The sequence below is a fragment of the Gracilinanus agilis genome, chromosome 1 (assembly GCF_016433145.1).
Source record: "Gracilinanus agilis isolate LMUSP501 chromosome 1, AgileGrace, whole genome shotgun sequence".
NCBI lineage: Eukaryota > Metazoa > Chordata > Mammalia > Didelphimorphia > Didelphidae > Gracilinanus > Gracilinanus agilis.
Window position 1 is genome coordinate 25,999,267 of NC_058130.1, and position 19,003 is coordinate 26,018,269.

The 19,003-nt window shown below is 40.3% G+C and overlaps 1 protein-coding gene across 1 annotated transcript in view; it reads right to left on the bottom strand.

Annotated features, from left to right (window-relative positions):
• Positions 1–517: 517 nt before the first annotated feature.
• The window catches only part of CADPS (calcium dependent secretion activator), a 477,787-nt gene continuing 459,301 nt past the window's right edge, over positions 518–19,003 (bottom strand). The window contains exons 28-29 of the mRNA XM_044675693.1: positions 4,412–4,516; positions 518–697 (exon numbers count right to left, since the gene is read on the bottom strand). Of these exons, the coding sequence (XP_044531628.1) occupies positions 518–697; positions 4,412–4,516 (285 nt within the window). The remainder of the gene's footprint in view (positions 698–4,411; positions 4,517–19,003) is intronic.

Below are 19,003 nucleotides of genomic sequence, written 5' to 3' on the forward strand. Positions count from 1 at the left end.
AGATTCTGGGGGGCCAATCTAAGAGAACAAAAACTAAGTATTTGGAGCCTCATTTGTCTTTCTTCTTAAAAAAAAAAAAACAACTCAAAGTATTCTTATTTGTGAATTCCTTTATGCAGTTGGAATCCACATAAAGAGAAACAGGGAAATGAAAAGTACTTGAGGCACTCATCTTTACCACAATTTGCCATCGATGTGGAAACAGGACACTAAGGTAGCACTGTTTAACTCTGCTTAGAACAGGGACATACTGAGCAGTTGGTCTACGTATTTTCCATGAACTGTATTTAAACAATTGGGCTCCATATTGCTTTGAATTTACAGTTACAAACCCAGGGAACCAATGAATTGGATGGAGGTGCTAATCTCGGTGCCCCACAGCTATTGGTAAACTTCTCATGGGCATTTAGAGTGGACGGAAAATTCCCCTAATGTGGCTATAACTGAATAACAGACTAGGGACATGCATTGATTACAAGGCTATGTCTTGGAGGGCCTCTAGGATGGGGAGAATGTTTTAATCATCTTCTTCATCTTCTTCATCACTGTCCTTCATCGTGATGCCCTGAAGACCCCCTCCCTCGCTCACGGAGGCCGTAGCTTCTTCTACAGTAAGTCGGTTTCGGATTGTATCGTAGGTTTTGCTGTTTAAGGTAGAGTCTAGTACCCCTTGCAATCGGAAGTCCCTATAAGTTTTCTAAGGAGGGAAAGGATGCAATGAGAAGAGAGACCATGAGAGAGGAAAAAAAGCAAGCAAGTTTTGTGTTTAAACAAAGATCATGAAGTGTGTGACCCTGGACAAAGCAAGAAGCTCGTGTTTCATTTTATTTATTACCAAATCAAAAACAATGATGTGGGAGTTACTATGTGTGTTAGAAATTAAAATACATTTCATGATAAGAAAGGAGAAATCGTAACAGGGACACTGTGTCAGATGTAGAGGTTTTGGAACTATCTGTTTATTCAAAGCCACCAAAAGAAATACTCTGCCATAACTCTCTTTCACTTGGGTCTCATTTTCCCTCCTAGGTTAGCACCATAAATTGTTGAGAGCTAGAATCAGGGCACAGAAAACTAAGGTGAGGGGCCTGTGATCTTTTACGATTTTTTTTTTAGTTGCATCCTGCTTTTTGGTATTTCAACTGTTCTGAGCTGCAAACACACAGTCTCTTTCACATGACAGACATATGTATGTTGGTATAGGGAACGGATCACAGGCAGCAAAAGTTATGGCGAAGATAAGGCACTAATCGTCTCATCAATATGTTGTATGAACATGACTCATTTTTAATCTTCTTTTTGCAGAACTTGAGAATTAATTCTATCTACTTTATTTGGTCTTTCCTGTATGGATTTGGGAAAGGATTTTGACTCTTTTTTAGAACAATAGATTGGGAATCATTTGGTAATGAGAATTATTAGGGATGATGTAGAAGAGATTCAGGCCATGGAAAAGGGGTTGTATTAAATGATGAAAGGTTCCTTCCATCTCTTGAGATTTTACCATGCTAGAATCTTTGTCAATTTTAGAACATTCATCATCTATTTCAAGAAGTCTCATAGAGATCGTTTCTCGAGAAAATCCTATAATATTATTGGAAAATGACCAGGAACCTTTTATTTGTGGTGATTTCATAAAATTTTTTTAAAAGACTTGTCTTTTACTTCCATTAAATGATAGTATCCTGATAAACATTTTCCTACAATATCACCTTTATTTTTTAAAACCCTTACTTTCCCCCTTAGAATCAATATTATGCATTGGTTCCTAGGCAGAAGAGTGGTAAGGGCTAGGCAATGGGAATAAAGTGACTTACCCAAGGTCGTATTAGGAAGTGTCTGAGGTGGGATTTGAACCCAGAACCTCCCATCTCTAGGCCTCGCTCTCAATCCACTGAGCTACCCAGTGGTCCCCACAACATCACCTTTAGCCACTAAACTCTGAACTCCATAAGAATAGGGACTATCTTTTGTCTTTCTTTGATCCCCAGAACACCATATGATGCCTGACAAATAGTGGATGCCTAATAAATGTTTATTGGCTAATACTAGCTTTTAGCTAGAGAAAATGTTATCTCTCTTTTGCTATGCCTCATTTCTAAGGTGAGGAGGTTGGATTGAATAATCTATAAGCTTTTCCAGCTCTAAATTTAGGATCTTGGGTCATGAATTCTGGGTCGAATGGTAGCTTCTCCCTGAAGAGTGGAGGTTGCTAATTGAACTGTTCATATATAATTCCAGAATCTCTAGTCATTTTAGGGAAGAAAGACTAAATCTGTGGCATAGTATTGTGTGGACCAAATAGCTGGAAGGTGGACCGAATTTTCATTTCCATCATTTGTTTTGATGTCCTGTAGTCCCAGCCTCAATGACCTTTGGTGATGGTGGGAGGAAAGGAATCCTAGTCCTCTAATCTAGGTCAATACTAGGGCTCTGGGCAAAGACTCAGCTCTGTCCATTAAAACAGAAGAAAAAGCTGATGTTTATTTTTGACCCAAGCATAGCTTGCCAGGAAGAACACATTCCCTGGGCAGCACATAGAAGGAATCCATTAATCCCCTTCAGATAGCAATTGGATTAGATGTCCTCTTCAGATACCTCCCACATTTACAATTGTATAACTCTCTCTACTTTGGTTTTGGATTCTTTAGGTCATTCAACTTCATTCTAACCCTCCCACCCTCTAGCCAAAGCCCATGTGTGTGGGGACATCCCTGCAAGGTCCAGGGTGGGAGAAATCACCGAGAGGAGAGACTGAGGTTCCACACTGGACATCTTCCTAGCTAGTAGAATTAGAATGTTGAATCCAATCTCCAAATTGGAAGTTTTTCTTAAAGAAAACCTAGAGAGGAATCACTTAAGCTCCTTGTGCCCCAGGCTCCTTTATTTGTAAAGAGATGGGGTTGGACTAGATAGTCTCTAAGGACACTTTTGTCTAGATTCATGCCACTGCTATGCTCACTATAGAAAACCTTGGAAGTTCCAAGGCTTCTGATAGATCAGTTCTGGAAAATAGCAGTCATACAGTAAGCATGTGTGGGTGTGCCTAAAGTATCCATGAGCATGTATAAATATGATATACTTAATTAGAATCACCTTGTCTTTTAATGCCCACAAAATAAGGGAAAGACAGAAAGGTGCCACATAAGGCTATTTATTTATAACCAGCAGCCAGAAGAGGAAAAATGGCCAACAGACACTCCCCTAAGTCAGCTGGAGTCACAAATTTGAAAATTAAGCTAGATCAACCTCTTGAGCTGAATATTGCTTTTAACAGTTCTCATGCACCTCTTCCTAGGATCTGATTTTAGAATTTAGAGTCTTTATAAGGCCAATTTTTTTTGAGAGCAAATTCATACAGATAATCCTAATTTTCTTTAATTACCTCAATAAGCTGCCATCGGTTTTAAGTTACTCCTAGAGTTAAAGAGACTCTTAAAATGTTCTCTTCAGAAAAATAAATATCTAAGAGGGAGAGTAGAAATATGTCTTTGTCCTTTTGTAAATAGAAATTCAGCTAGATTTTATTCTTAAAATATTTTAAAAAGTGGTATTTGGGGCTTTACTCATTTTTTGAGCTGGCTTTTATTTTTATTGTTGTTACATATGAATGTTTTAAAACACGACACTGCAAAGCCTAGAATCGAAACTGAAATGATCAAAAACGTATTTACCCCCTTCTGCGAGCTTATTATTTCATGTAAACCACTGTGATTTCACACTGAAATAATTATCATTAGTCCAAGGAGCACACACATACGAACAGGAAAAAAAAAAAAAGCTACTTTGAGGGTATGTGATCTCACCTTCGTGATCCCTTAGAGTTGATTGTATATACCCATTGTAAAAGAAACTACTTCAAATAACTATCAGAGCAATATTGATTTACATTCTCATAGTGAACATATTTCCAAATAGCTGCCTGAGAATATTTCCATGAAATCAAGAGTGGCAAAATAGGATTTAATTAAACTATAAGTGGGATTGGTTAATTGGTAGGATTCACATGTGGGTACAATAAGCCTATTTTGGGGGGAAATTGTCAGTGGAACATAGTCTTTGTTAAACTGTTGCCTGATAAATCCGTGGGGTCTTTGTCCTGTCAGGACAAAGATCTGATCTCAAATTTCATCTTTTTTTTTTTTTAAAGCAAATATAATGAATCCACCACTCACTCAGCCAACATTTTTTTTGAGAGGATTATCTTGAATAATTATTACTAGAATGAAGAATTTTAGGATTACCTCCTATCTTATTATTTTTTTCTTTCCTTCTCTTTTTTCCAAAGACTACTCTTTTGGAAAAGAAGCCACAGCTATCTGATGAAATATACTGGCCTTAGCTGTTTGCAAAAAAAAAAAAAAAGCACATTTCTTGCTTTTTAAAATTTTGGGGGGGTTTAATCTTTTACCTTTACCATCCTAATAAGAGTTTTCAGTTGATAAATATGAAGCTGCAAATCCATCCGATCTGTCAACCAGGTGCAAATCACGTTCATGGAACTGTTGTACCATTGCTGGAAAAAAGAGACAAAAGTTCTCCAGCAAGCAGGTCAAGAGGTTTAGGCTTATGAAAGTACAAAGTTTAGTGATTAAAGTGATTGACAGGGATTTTCACGTGGAGAGACTATGGCGGACATACATTAAAAAAAAAATTATCGGGACTTTTCCTGTTTAAAAAAAAATGCCTCAATTTCTCTACTTGTGTGCCAACATAAAACTGAACCCCTCTGTCTCTCCTCACTTTGTGCACAAGACCACGGGCCCTTTTATTCACTCCTAGCTGGGCTTTGAAGCGACACTCTTTTTCTTCTTATTTTGACGGTGTTGATAATGCACACCGTTGCGTGACGTTTCTCCGATGGCGTTTTTCCTGGTTCCCAAAGACAGGCAATGACTCTTTACGCTGATAAGAGCTAAACACAGTCACTTATGACTTACCTTAAGGAAACTTCAAACCTCATCTGTGGAACTGGGAGTCAGCCTGGGAGGGCCTCGAGGAGCCTGGATTAGGTAAGATGTCTTAGTGTGTTGGGGGCTTCCAGGCGCTAATACAATGAGTGTGGTTTATCTTTAGGACCCAAACGCACGCATGCAGCAGCTTATGTGACCTTGCCTGGACTGTGCAATCTGTTTTAATCTTAACACAAAAAATTATGAAAGATGAAAAAAGCAAATACAAATGAGCTCATTTCAAGCTGTTGAAATCATACTTCCCCTTAAGGGGGTTAAATTTTGCTTCTTGTCTGTGAAAAATGCTTGAAGCTATGTCACTGCAGACTGCCACCCCTGCAGAGAAGGAAGTCTCTGGCGCGGTATAATTTTGTACTACTGCTCATATATTCATAAATCTCACTCGGAGACATATGAACAGTGTTATAAAGTGTCAGGGTAAAAAAAAAACCCTCATCCTTTATACTTCACCAGGTTTCATTGCGCTCTACTGTAATTTACAAAATGTGTATTCATCAAAGAATTTACAAATAAAAATGGAAGGCGTTGCGGACAAAGAATGTTAGGGTGCATCTATCTATGCGGCTGTGTATGGAAGAGATGCAGAAAGAATGGGCAGGGAATTTGTACCATGCATTCTCACGCACACACACACATCACACACCAGTGGGGATTCAAAAAGCATAAATAAAAACATGTTTCTTATGATAACTCCACCCTTTCTCACCTAAAGATCATCCAAAATCAGTTTATGCCTAACACTCACAGTTTTCCCAAGCCTTATTTTAGAGTTAATTTAAAAAAAAATTAATCTTGAATTTTTCTTACAAGGTGAAACTTGGCAGTTTCACCTTGCAAGAAATGAGGCTTGTCTCTGTCACCGTGGTTGGTTTTTTAAAATTTTAACATTTCCACCCCCCAAGTCATATTTGAAATGCATCAATTTTTGGCTTCTTCTTGTCCCAGCCAATTGCCGGTTCCCTTAGAATGGAACACAGAAAAGATCTCACACTACTGTGCTCAAGGCAGCTATGCATCCTGACAGCCAAATTCTGCTCTTTTAAAGATTAGGAAGTTGACATTCAAAATTCTTGGGGGCACTTTGCCCTTCAGTGCCTGGGGGAATCACAGTGCTCTCTGCTCTTGTTTTGGACCTGACCTGGGGAGAAAGGGCCATAGCCGATTCTAAAATGGATGGGTTTTCTTACCATGTGTAAAGACTTCTCTAAACACAGAAGGGAGAGTTTCCTGGATTCTAGTCACACTGGATTCTAGGACTCTGGATAGGAAAGATGCCTGGGAAGCCTAGAACTAGCCAACATCTTCTCTCACAATGTCTGGCGTCTTTGGGACCTAGAGGCCAAAATTGCCCTGGGCGGGATACGGTCCCCAAACCTACACATGCTGGCCTCGGTTTTCATGTCTAATGGTCCTCAGACTCTCTTAGGATGGGGACTAAGACTGGTATTTTGGATAAATAGATAGGGTTGAGCAGCCCAAGCATGCTGGAACACTTCAATTTGGAGAGGGATGTTTTCTGGAGCACCATGTCATAGATCAAGGGCCTCCAGATCCGACACTGCTACGCTAAGCCCAGGATCCCACCTGCTGGCCCTGGATGGTTGGCCATTCCTTCCCAATGGGCACCCCTTCTCTTTCCCAGGGATGTCACATCCTGAGGCATGTGGCATGCCTCAGAGGGAAGCGAAGGAGGCATGTGGCTCTCTGGCTTCTAGACAGTGGCATTTTGCTTTGGCTGTGAGAATAGACAAGCCACGCACCTCAGCCAAGAAGCCTGGTGTGACATGTCTTTTCTCTTCACTGAGAGACATGCCACCAAAAAAAAAAAAAAAAAAAAGCTGCAAAGCCCCCCTCCCATTTTGTGTAAGCCGCGCTCATTCTGTTTCATTTCTCTTCCACATGGAGTTTGGAGGGTAAAAAAAAAATGCAGCCTACTACCAACAATATAATCTGTCACCGAAGTGGAGTGGGACACCGTACATCCAGGGCGCAGTGCAAAAGAGTTCTTCCTGGCCATGCTAACAAGCATAAGCAACCCTAGGATGCTCATGCCTCTTTGCACCTGGTCTGTCATCTCATTGTCAGAGGTGTAAAAAATTCCCATAGCCTCTTTGGCTCCCCATCCAAAGAAGGAAAGGAGATTCAGTTACTCCCTTCCAACCAGACATACTTTATACTTAAGAGATGACAATGAAGAGACTTTGGGATGCAGTGCAATTGGACCTTGGTTTTGGGGTTACGATGCTCACATCCCAGGGGTTTGGGATGCTGGAAGAAGATGAGAGACTGCTTTCTCTTCATGAGCTTGACTTATGGGTTGTAACCTGTGTTCATCTAACAGTCGTTAGCCATTTTGGGATGTCTGGTTCTTCCTTGTCAGTACAGGTCGATACTCTCCTTGGGCAGAGTTTGATTTTAGCAATACAGATGTTATGGCTTTTCATGATAGGAGGTTGTTTAAAAACATCTGAAACCTTCTCCATTGTTTTGGTAGTTCTCCAGCTCTGCCTCTTAGGAGAGCTTATAGTACAATGTAAAGCTTCTTGAGGGTAGGAACTATTTTTGTTATTATTGTTCTGTCTTTGTCTTTGAAAAAGGAACGGAAATTTAAGACTATCTCAAAGTAGTAAATGGAGTGAGTTGGCTCAGTGAATTTTTTAAAATCCAGAAGTCAATCAGTCAACAAGTTTTATATGGTATCTGCTATGCACCAAGAACATAATGCTAGGGACATTGTGCTTAGAGTTCGAGGTACAAAGGCAAAAGGTAGTCCCTGTCTCTGTCATTAGACTGTGAGGAGCTCACAACTGAATGGCAAATATTTTTATGTCTAATTTTGGAATTGAATCTCCTGGTCCTTCTAGTGTTAATCCACCCGCTGGATTAGATGACCAGAAGAATGATGAGATAATACTCTTTGTTCTTGGGACAGCAAAGCGACCAAGCAGATAAAGTGCTGAACCTAGAGTCAGGAAGACTTGAGTTTAACTTTTACCTCACATACTCACCTAAATGTGTGATGTTAGTCTAGTCATTTAGACTCTCTGGCCTCAGTTTCCTCATCTGTAAAATGAGGATAATCATAGCATCTACCTCACTGGTGAGGATTAAATGAAATAACACATGTAAAGTACTTTGCAAATTTTAAAGCTATTAATATTATGATTGTGGTTCATATAAGGCTTTACTATAATTCCCATCTACATTTCTGTAATTTGACGCTCTTGATGGTTTTAAGATTAAAAAAAATAATTGTCATTCAGTTGTGTCCAATACTTCATGACTCTGTGGAGCATACTGTCTCTATGATTTTCTTTTGCAAAGATACTGGAGTGGTTTGCCATTTCTTTCTCAAGCAGATTAAGGCAAACAGTGGATAAGTGACTTGCCCAGGGTCATGTCACTAGTGTCTGAAGAAGGATTTGGAGTTTTGTCTTCCTGACTCCAGGACAAGCACTCTATCCACTGAGTCAACTAGCTGCCACCTATAGATAATAAAATAATAATCACAATTCTAGGAGAAGGATTTGAATAATAGCAAGAATTACCATTATTCATACTTAAAGAATGCCTTAAGGCTTACAAGATGCTTTAATGCAGGCAAGGCCCTTCTCATATCATGGATGAAAATGGAGGCTTCCATAGGTGATATGACTTTCTGGAGGTCCTGCAGCAGAGCTGAGATTTTGAAACAAAGCCTTTTGATGCCAAGCAAAGCTTTTTACTATGCCGTAGTATATAGCTAAGCTCCAGAGCTTTGGTCTTGGGTCTCTTGAAATTATTTCCTTCCATAGACAAAGCCTATTCTAAATTCACAAGTCTTGAAAGGATGAGCTGGCCGTACATGATGAGCATTTAATAATAAGGAAGAGTGGAAGCATTATGTAGTAGATTAAGGGCTAACTTTGAAGTCAGAAAGATTTGGGTTCATCCAGGTCTGTTGCTTCCTACTTGGGGAACCTTATGCAAGTCCTTTAAGATCTCTGGGCCTCAGTTTCCTCATCTGTAAAGTGAAGAGACTGGATTTCTTCCATGCTAGGATCCTCTAATCTTTTTTTCTGATGCATACCACATGAGTCCTTTGCTTTACCTCTTAATGTTCTAGGCAAATGTCTAGGACTTTAAGTTACAGAGGAGTTGCTGATTTGAATTGGAGGAGGGATTTAACACACCAGGATTAATCTCCCTACTCTGATGAAATAATGAAAGAAAAAGAAAAAAAAAAGCCAATGTTTATATAGTGTCTATAGTATGTCAGGCACCGTGCTATTCACTTTACAAATATTATCTCATCTGATCTTCACTGGGAGTTGTTATCCACTTTTTACCAATGAGGAAACCAAAGCAGACAGGGATAAAATGCCATGCCTAGGTTCACAAGGCTAGGCACACAAATGTCTAAGGCCAGGTTTGAACTCAAGTTTTCCTGATACCAGGCCAGACTATACCACAACTTCCCACTGAAGGGAAGTAAGTATTAAATCTTAAAAATCTTGATAAGTTTAGAGGATGAACTTTAACAGAGTGGAACAGAAAGTAATGCAACAAGTTTTGAAGAGAAGACCCTATTTTTGCATGTTTCTGGGTCAATAATTTTTTTTCCTGCTGAAAATAGTTCTCACTGTTAGTATCTCTTACAATTTAGAAGCATATTTGACATCAGGAACATTAATTAGCAACTTCTTAAATTGTTTTTTAAATTTGGAAATAAAAATAGCAGTAGAGAAAGAAAGCTTCTGCCCTTCCAGCTAGTGTACCCTAAGCACTGTAGATAGCCTCGTTAAGGCGTCTGGCCAGTCCAGTACTGCCCATCTTTGAGGGCTCCCATAAGAATGATGACTTGGATCTTTAAATGGCCAAGATCAAAGTTCTCTGCTATGTTCAATCGGAGCCACCGATTTTTCTTCGAGCCTTGGGAGTTTGACCCAAGCCTTGAGTGGTTTAGTTTTCCCCTGACATTTTCCTGCACTCTCCATCCCTCTTATCTCCCTCCCTCTTAGCATAGGAGATTACACACCAAAGACAAGGTGAGAAGCATACGATTTCCTGAGGAAAAGAAGGTAACACTATTTTCTCTGGGAGTAGATTGAGTTTCATATTCAATGAAGTGTCTCGTCACTTTTTCTTGGGGCTAATCAGTTCCTCTGCAAAGTTGTCTGCTGCTAGGCAGTTATCATATACCATCAAATCATATTTGATTTCGAAAAATAGAGTTTCTGGGCAAAATATCTGGACCCTTTATTAACCTATCTTAAAAATTTCTCTTGAGTTCATATTGGATTCTTGGGAATTTGTTAGGAATTAGGGGCTAATAAATGGTTATTGAATGATGAGTGATTTGTTATCCAAAGACAAGGCTCACTGTTTTAGAACTGATGTGACAACCTCTAGAGCAGGGGTCGGCAACGTATGGCTCTCAAGCCATATCTGGCTCGTTTGAGGGCCAGATATGGCTCTTTCTGCAGGAGCCATGAAGTCAATTCTTTTTCAGGCGCTGTTACAGGAGCGGCACTGTGAGCACTGTACGGCTCTCACGAAATTACATTTTAAAAAATGTGGCATTTATGGCTCTCACGGCCAATAAGGTTGCCGACCCCTGCTCTAGAGCAAGGGGCAAATTTTTATTTTTATCACATGGACATTGACTTGGCATAGTGGAGAAAGTGACAGTCTTGGAATCGGGAAGGCCAGGATTTGAAAATCTTGTCTCTGATATATTTATTAGCTGTTTGAACCTGGGCAAGTCATAAGTTGTTGGGGGATAGTTTCCTAAACTTTACAACGAAGATGATTAAACTAGATGACCTTTGAGGTATCTTCTAGTTTTAAAACCAAGAATATTGAATCTGGAATTGGGAAGAGCTGGGTCTGAATCCCACCTCTGACACTTACTGTAAGTTTCTTTACTGGGCTTCAGTTTCCTAAACTGCAAAACAGGGATAAGAGTGTCTTCAGGCTCTGCCTCAAAAGGTTGTTATAAGACTTAAATAAGATTTCATATATACACATATATGCATATATTTGTACACATGTATATATAACATATATGTAAACTGCTTTGTCAAACATTAAGTGCTATGGAAATGATAGCAATGATGATTTTGATGAAGAATTATCTTATAACTCATTAAAGATAACTTACATATATTTAGCTCTGACACTGGCCTCAAATATGACAATGGTAGAGAATACAAATTTCACCATAGAATCCCACCCAGAGTCGTAGATTTACAGTTGGAAAGGACCTTGGGAGTCATTTAATTCAAAATGGAGAAACCCAGTATCCAGAATTTATAGGATTTTAGATTGAGAACTGGATGAGATCTTAAGGACCACATTGCTCAACCACCCCATTTTACAGGTGAGGAAACTGAAGCCCAGAGAAGGTGAATAATTTGCCCAAGGTCAAATAGGAAATATATGGCAAAGTTGAGATTTGAACTCAGGTCCTTTGATTCCATATCCAGCATTTTTTCCACTGCATCCTGCTATTTTTAACTTTGTATGTAGCCCTCACCTTAGACCATGACATATTTGTGGTATAGAGATTCTAAGTTAGCAGTCATATTTTAGCAGTATGATCTTGGAATTGCTAAGCAAGGGGCTTGTCAATCAACTGTCCTATTCCAGTCACCATCCTGGTGACTTTCCTGTGTAAATATCCCTCCTTGGCCATTGTTCCCTGTTATGTATTGTTTCCTCCCTTTTGAATATAAGATCTTTGAAGGTAGAAACATCCTTTTTATTTTCTATTTTTACTCCTAGCATTTGGTACAGTGCTTGTACATGGTAAATACGTAACACATTTTTTTTTCACCCACTTGTTCCTTTAAAATATTTAGAGAGAGGCCAGCTTCGAAACCAGGATCTCCTGTCTCTGGACCTAGTTCTCAATTCACTGAGCCACCTCGGTTCCCCTAGCTTAGTATCAATTCTAAGACAGAAGGTAAGGGTTTGATAAAATAAAATTCCTTGAGAGCATCTACAGTTTTTAAGTGGAAAATCTTACTGTTTTGAGTTTTAATTTTCTCTCAATTTCTTCAGATCTGTATTTCCCAGTTTATTCATTTTAGTGTGGAAATTCTTTGAAAGGTTAAAAATAGAATAAAATATTAAGATACATCTATTCTTTTCTTTTTTTTCAAGAAAACCAAGCTCACTTAACTTCAATTCTTAAGGCATGGGGTATTTCACTGCTCATAAGTGAAATTTAGCTTAGCATCCCAAATGGTGACACATGAGACTGAGTCTACATACCCAGCTTGACTCGTTTTTCCTCCTACCCATCCTCTCAAATGAAAGAGAAATTAAATTCTGAATCTGGTTGAGCTTTTTCAGTCTGTCTGTCTGTCTGTCTGTCTGTCTCTCTCCATCATTCCTTTCTTTTATTTATTTATCCATCTAACATTTATTTTCATATATTTATTGGGGAGGAGAGATGAGATAACAACTCAAACCCAGAAAAGACACAGTGGGCTATTTAACTGAATTCTACTAATTTTAAAGGTGATTTCAAAAGCCAGAAACATAGTGAACTTTGCAAAGTCGAGCCTTTAAGCTAAAGATCTGGATGAAGACATGGAAAGAGAGCTGGGCTGGCAAAGAAATGTCAGAGAGTCTTTCAATGGAACCCAAGGCAACAATGGTTTCTAGCTCTCTATCCTGATATGCTTAGAGGGCCAATCAGGGATAAAACCCTGTTAAAGCCCAGGCTGTCTCTAATAAGACAGTGAAATATTACTGGCATGGAGACAATAGGAAAGACAACAATACTATAGTAATTATAATAATACTGTAACTACACCCTTGGTTTTACTTTTCAATGACCATAGATGGTTTTTTTATTCACTCCTCCTCTTCTCCTGGTCCTTCTAAGCCTGCTTGAATTGCTGAACTAAAATACTATAATGAAATCTTTTATTTTTAGACTTTCAAGAGATATATATTTCTTTCTTACAATTTGGGTAACTTAAGAGCATGTGAAAAACTTCATCCAGAGAAAAAGGACACCGGGCTTCTCTTTGCAGTTTTTCTAACACAGCCACAGTTTTGTTAAGGCTAAGCCATGAATGTGGGTTCTTCTTGAATAGAAACTGTGAAGGACGTGGCGGATTTAGTGTCCTGGTCAAATGACAATAATCAAAGGCAGTTAGGGGATATGGTGGATTTGAACCTAAGTCTTCCTGACTATAAGTCCTCTGTCCTATTCTCTAAGACATGGCATCTCTCAGAGGTGAAACATGGTTTCATAGGTAACTTCACCGCAACCTTCTAGGCATGGGGCCAAGGCCTTGATTTGCCCAATGGGGCAACTTTTATCAGGCCTTTGGATTTTGGGTTGACTTCTGTAGAGAACTTAAAAACAAGCCTCTGAAGATGACCAGTCTTTGTTTTGTTTTTCCAAATGGTGGAAGAAGATGCAATTCTTTGCCAATGGCCCTGATTGTTCAGAATGTGATCCATTCTGATCAGAATGCTCTGAACGATTCTGAAGAATGATTGTTTCCCAGGCAGAGGGCGAGGCACTAGTTTTTCAAAAAAATTTCAGGGAATCTACCCGAGAGCACAAAACTTGGGACTTCCCTTTTCCTCCCCAGTCAGAGGGTCTGATGAGGTAGGCTTTGAGGTCTCTAGTGAGGGTGGATTTTTTTTTTTGGCTTCTTCAATTACTGGTGGGCACACCCTCAAGCAATTTGGGGCAGGCCCTCGCTAGGAGGTCCTTCATGTGGTCAAAAAGAGCACCAAGCAATAACTTTAGCCCTGGGTGCCTCTGTTTGAAAGGTTCTGAACTTTGCGTGTGTCATAGATTCCTCTGGAATGCTGGTTGAAGCCCTTCTCAGAATAAGGTTTTTAAATAATTGAAGGAAACGCTAAGCTTAAGTTAGAGGTTAATGAAAATAAAGACACACTTTTTTTTTTACCCAGCTTCCCAGACCTGCTGAAATCTCTCCATGGAACCCCCACATAAAGAAGCCCTGCTCTGTTTGATTGATTTGATTGAGAAGATGGCCACAGTAGCTGCAGCCCTCCCAAACTGACTATTTCAATTGTTAAGCTCCCTTTCATCTGGCAGTCCCTACTGCAAAACCCTTGTGGAAATAGAGAAGGTACATTAATGAGAGGGAAAGAAAAATGTATTCCAAGTGACTGCTTACTTGTGAATTTTGACTTTGCTTTTTGGAAGGAAGATTCAGATTCTTATCTCTATTTGAAGGTGCAAGAGTTTCAAGGAGATATGATTTCTACCTCAAAGGCAAGGTACAAAGGCTGTGCTACTGTACCCTTATTCAAACAAGGAATCATCCACTCAAAGGGAATTTTTGACCATCCCCCAATTTCTCCAAATCCTGAAATGTGGAAAAAAGAGTTCAATAATCAGAAAAATTTAAGGATATGAATCGCAAATTCATGGTAGGACCTGCTTGTCTCATCAGAAGAAACAAAAGACAACATGACTTCCTAACCTGAAATCAGCCCTATCAATGTTATTGGTACTAAAAAGGTTTACCAAGGGCTCTCCCAAAAGGAGCCCTCCTAAATGCAAACCCAGCAGGACATGTTTATTTCAAGACTTATAGCTAGCTGGCACATTGGCATTTGAAAAGCACTTTACAAATACCATCTCATTTGATACTTGCAACAACCTTGTGAAAAGGTGCAACTATGATCCTCATTTTTACAGATGGAGAAACTGAGATTTAAGTAATTTGCTTTGGGTCACATGGCCAGTAATTATCTGAGTCAGGCTTTGAACTCATGTCTTCCTAGTGTAAGTTAAGTTTTGCAAAGACCAAAGTCTTTGCAAAACTTAACTTACACTAGTTCCCAAGTCAAGCACCATGGTGCCACCAAGTTACCTCTAGGAAGACCTCCCTTCTCTTAGACAGAGCAGTGCTACAGTCAACAGCCTCCAATCTGACTTGTTTAAATAACTTGGTGAAGGCCCCAGGCTCCCTCCACAACTTGGGCTAAGAAAGACCAGAGAGAAGGCAATTTCTGAATCACCATAGAGAAATGGCACTTCAGTACTCTCAGTACTCAAAAAGGTTAAATGACTTGACTTTGGGGTGGAGAGATGGGAATGATAGAGCAAAGGAGGGAAGGTGTGAGGAATGGAGGAAGAGAGGAGAGAGAGAGAGAAAGAGGAGAGAGAGAGAAGAGAGAGAAAAGAGAAGAGAAGAGAGGAGAGGAGAGGAGAGAGAGAAAGAGAGAAAAGAGAAAGATTAATAAATTAATACTGAGTGTGCTACTGTAATCAGGTAATTTCTTGTTCTTTGCAGAATCAAAGGCCAGTCAAGACATAGTCACCCAATCCTGGTGTAGAGTGGCTGCCCAGAGTCATATAGTAGTATCTGAGCCCTGGTCTTCCTAGTGCCAAGGTTGTCTCTTTAGAGACAATGTTATGATGTCTCTTTAGGGAGGGCAGTGGAAAGAACATTGGAGTCAAGAGTTGTGAGTTTGCTTCTCAGCTCAGCCACTTGTGGGTAATCAATCAATTAATCAACATTTATATGAAATGCTTACTATGTGCCATGCCCTTTGCTAGGTAGGCACTGAGGATAGAAATACAATGAATGAAACAAACCTCTCCACCCTCTTCCTTGCAAGCAGCTTACGTTCCAAAGGAGGAGACCATAAGAACGTAGATCTAGGTCTGGGCAACTTTGAGCAAATCAACTTTGGGCTCAGGTTCCTTCTCTATAAAAATTTGGTTGGACAAGATGACCTTGAATATTCATTTTAGCTGGAAATCAAGGATTTGATGACCTCTAAGATTCCTTCTCACTCTCCATCTAGGATCCTGTGGAATTAGTTTGCAAACTTCTAAGTAAAACAAATGAGACAACAAATTCATTCATTATGATATGTATGTAAAAGTGAAGTACAGTTGGAAAAAAAAGAGGCTTAAAAGATCTCAAGTGGTGCCACAGTGGATAGAGCATGGGGGCTGGAATAAGGAAGTCCTGAGTTCAACTTTGGACTCAAGACACTTCATAGCTGTGTGATCCTGGGCAAATCATTTAACCCTGTTCACCTCAATTTCCTCATCTGCAAAATGTACTGGAGAAGGAAATATTAAACCACTCCAGTATCTTTATTAAGAAAAACCCAAATGAGATCATGAAGAGTCAGACATGACTGAAATGACTGAACAACAACAAATGATCTTTGGAGGGGCAGAGCTGAAATAACTCAGAGACACACAGAGACCTTACAGCATTTCTCTTCACTGCAGTAATTACTATGAAAGATGAAGAAAAAGCAACCACAACCCTTAAAAGGAAGACATAAATGAATAATATGATTCTCAACTAGTCCACATCCGAGTCTTTTTTAAGGTAAAGTTTTGGGGAGTTAATCTACACTAAGAATTGGGTCAATATCTCACAATTTGACTTGGGTATGGAAAGAACAAAGAATAGATCTGATGATATTGGTACATCCATTCTTTCTCCTCTCCTCCCTCCCTCCCTCCCTCCTTTCCTCCCTTATTTCCTCCCTTATTTCCTTCCTTCCTTCCTTCCTTCCTTCATCATAGGGGAAAAAGTCTCTAAATATCTGTCCCAGAATTCAATGTGATACAAGGACCAAGAATAGGAACATTTCATTAAGAATATAATTATTCTTGAGAATGCAGAAATTCAAGAAAAAAAGCTAGAAAGGAGGAAAGAGGAAAAGGGAAGGCAGAAGAGAGGAAAGGGAGAAAGATAAGACAGGTAGAGAGAAAGAGACAGACAGAAAGTGAGAGATCATCTTCTAAATTTCATGACACATCACCTAAAACATTTTTAATGAAGACTCTTTCCTCTCCAAGCACAAATGTAGTGAAGTGATACTTGCTAGGCTGCAGAAATTCCTCCCTTCTGCCTGTTCAGCCCTTTTCTTTCCATGAAAGTCTGCTTTTCCAAAAAGACAGCAGTTCTCCTTACCCCAACGTTGCTCACACTACCACAGACTTATTAAGGTTTGGAATGTACACTCAGGCAGTCCTTATTATAGGAAACAATTAAAGGGAATTAGGCTAATAATGCAAGGCAGGCACAGCTTTTGCCCTTCCCAGAGTAGCGACTCCTGCATGGAACAGTTATATTCATAAAAATCATGTATTTCTTAAATGCATTAAAATGATCTGAGCACCAAGGCTTGGCAATTAACACAGGCCCACTGAGGAGTGCTTATTCCCCAGGCTAAGGGGGGATTAATCTCTGTATTAGCTCCACCAAGGTCTTCCTTCAATGAAAATACATTAGGAGGAATTTGATTTGGAGGCAAATGCCCTGCCCGCGAAAGCTTTCACATGAGGCTTAATTTCCCTCTCATCTTGCAGGGTGGCAAGGTAGAAAGAGCCGCCCTGGTTTCAGCATGGGGAGTGGAGAGGAGCTCGTGCCAAGGGTAGGTCTTGGTCTCTTTCCCTTTGGCACATCTTCACATTGAGGATGGGATGGCCAGAGTTCCTACAGATGGCACCCCACCTTCCCTTCCTGGGAGGCTGCTTAACTCTCTTTTCAGTGCCTGGCACATAGCAAGTGCTACATGAATGTTTATTATTATTATTATTATTAATAATAATAATCATCATCATCATCATCATCATCTTCCATTCACCTAACCTTGTCCTCCAAGCTCGGTGGTTAAGATGGACCAAAGGCAACAGGCAGATTAGGGAACTCTAAGCTTAGTTAGGAAGTGACCGCTGGGGGGTAGGGTGGGAAAGAAGAGATATTGGGGGGGGGAGGCTCTACCTCTGCCCCGGTGGCTCTGTCGCCTTGACAACCCCCCAGTCCGCCAAAGGAACCAGCTGAATTTTCTTTCTTTTTCTCCGTTCTCCCCCACCCTCCACCGAAAGCACGCAAAACGTAAGCCATCCAACATAAAGTCGCCGAAATAGCAATCTTGTCTCTGAATATATAAATTGCAAAAATTGATATGAATAAATCTGCAAGTAGCGCACTGATTGTGGCACGTTTTTTTTTTTTTCTTTCCCTCCAAACCCGCTCTGGGTTCCTCTGCTCTCGGGGAGGTGGTGTTATTACACATCCCCAAGAACATCTGCAAACTCCGGGCTCCTTTCGTTAGAACTGAATGGAGGCCTGACCTCCTGTTCCTTGCCATGAACCTGGAGTTCACACTCATATTTTGCATGTTACAGGAAGCTACAGCTCGCCCCAGGGGTGCTGCACACAGAATCTCAGAAGCCAGATGCAGCCCTGTCTCTCCAGGCACCTGAAGGAGTATTCGGTCCCCATTCAAAAGCAGGTCCCCGACCAGTCGCTACAGGTCACTCGGGCTTCTCTGAAGAGGAGGACAAAACCAGGAATGCTTCTAGGGCTGGGCTGTCAGCGGGGAAGCGGGGGGATTACAAGGAACCTGTGACTCTGCCTCTTTCTGCCTTTGCCGGTAGTTTTTTTTGTGTGTGAACAAGAGCCATACAACAGATTGAGCCTGGTATAAAGGCCTGAGACTGTGCAAAGGAACCCCACTGAGCTTCAGCTGTGCTCGCAATTAGCAATAGGCATGGGATGATTATTGTTGTGGTAGCTGATGGCAATGCAAAGTGACAAGTTTTATGGGGGAAGTTGGGAGGAGTGGGGATGGGTGTGCGGCAAGTTTTTTTTTTTCCTCTTTTTCTTTCTTTCTCTCCTTCCACCCCCCAACCCCGCCCCCCTCCAAACCCCATCTTTCCAGGGTGCTACCCAGTCTAGTCAAAGCTATTTTCCCTCCATCCCTCAAAAGAGCCTTACAAAATTGGTGAAAGAATATTTTTTTCGGTCCCCTCGGCCCTTCAGAATGGGGTTTTCTAGGTCAGAGCTTCCTTACTTCCCTCTTTAAGGTCCCCAAATACCCATTTGCCTCAAATTAGCAGAAAGCTTGTAGTTAAGGGCAAGAGATTAAGCAGACAAAATTACTCAGCAGGTGACTGCTGGGTAGATTTGGGGGGTTGAGAAGTCTTTAAAACTGACTACAAGACATTATATACTTCTGACAAAAGAATATAGCAATCCTACCTGCTTTCTCCAGCCACCGTGCTT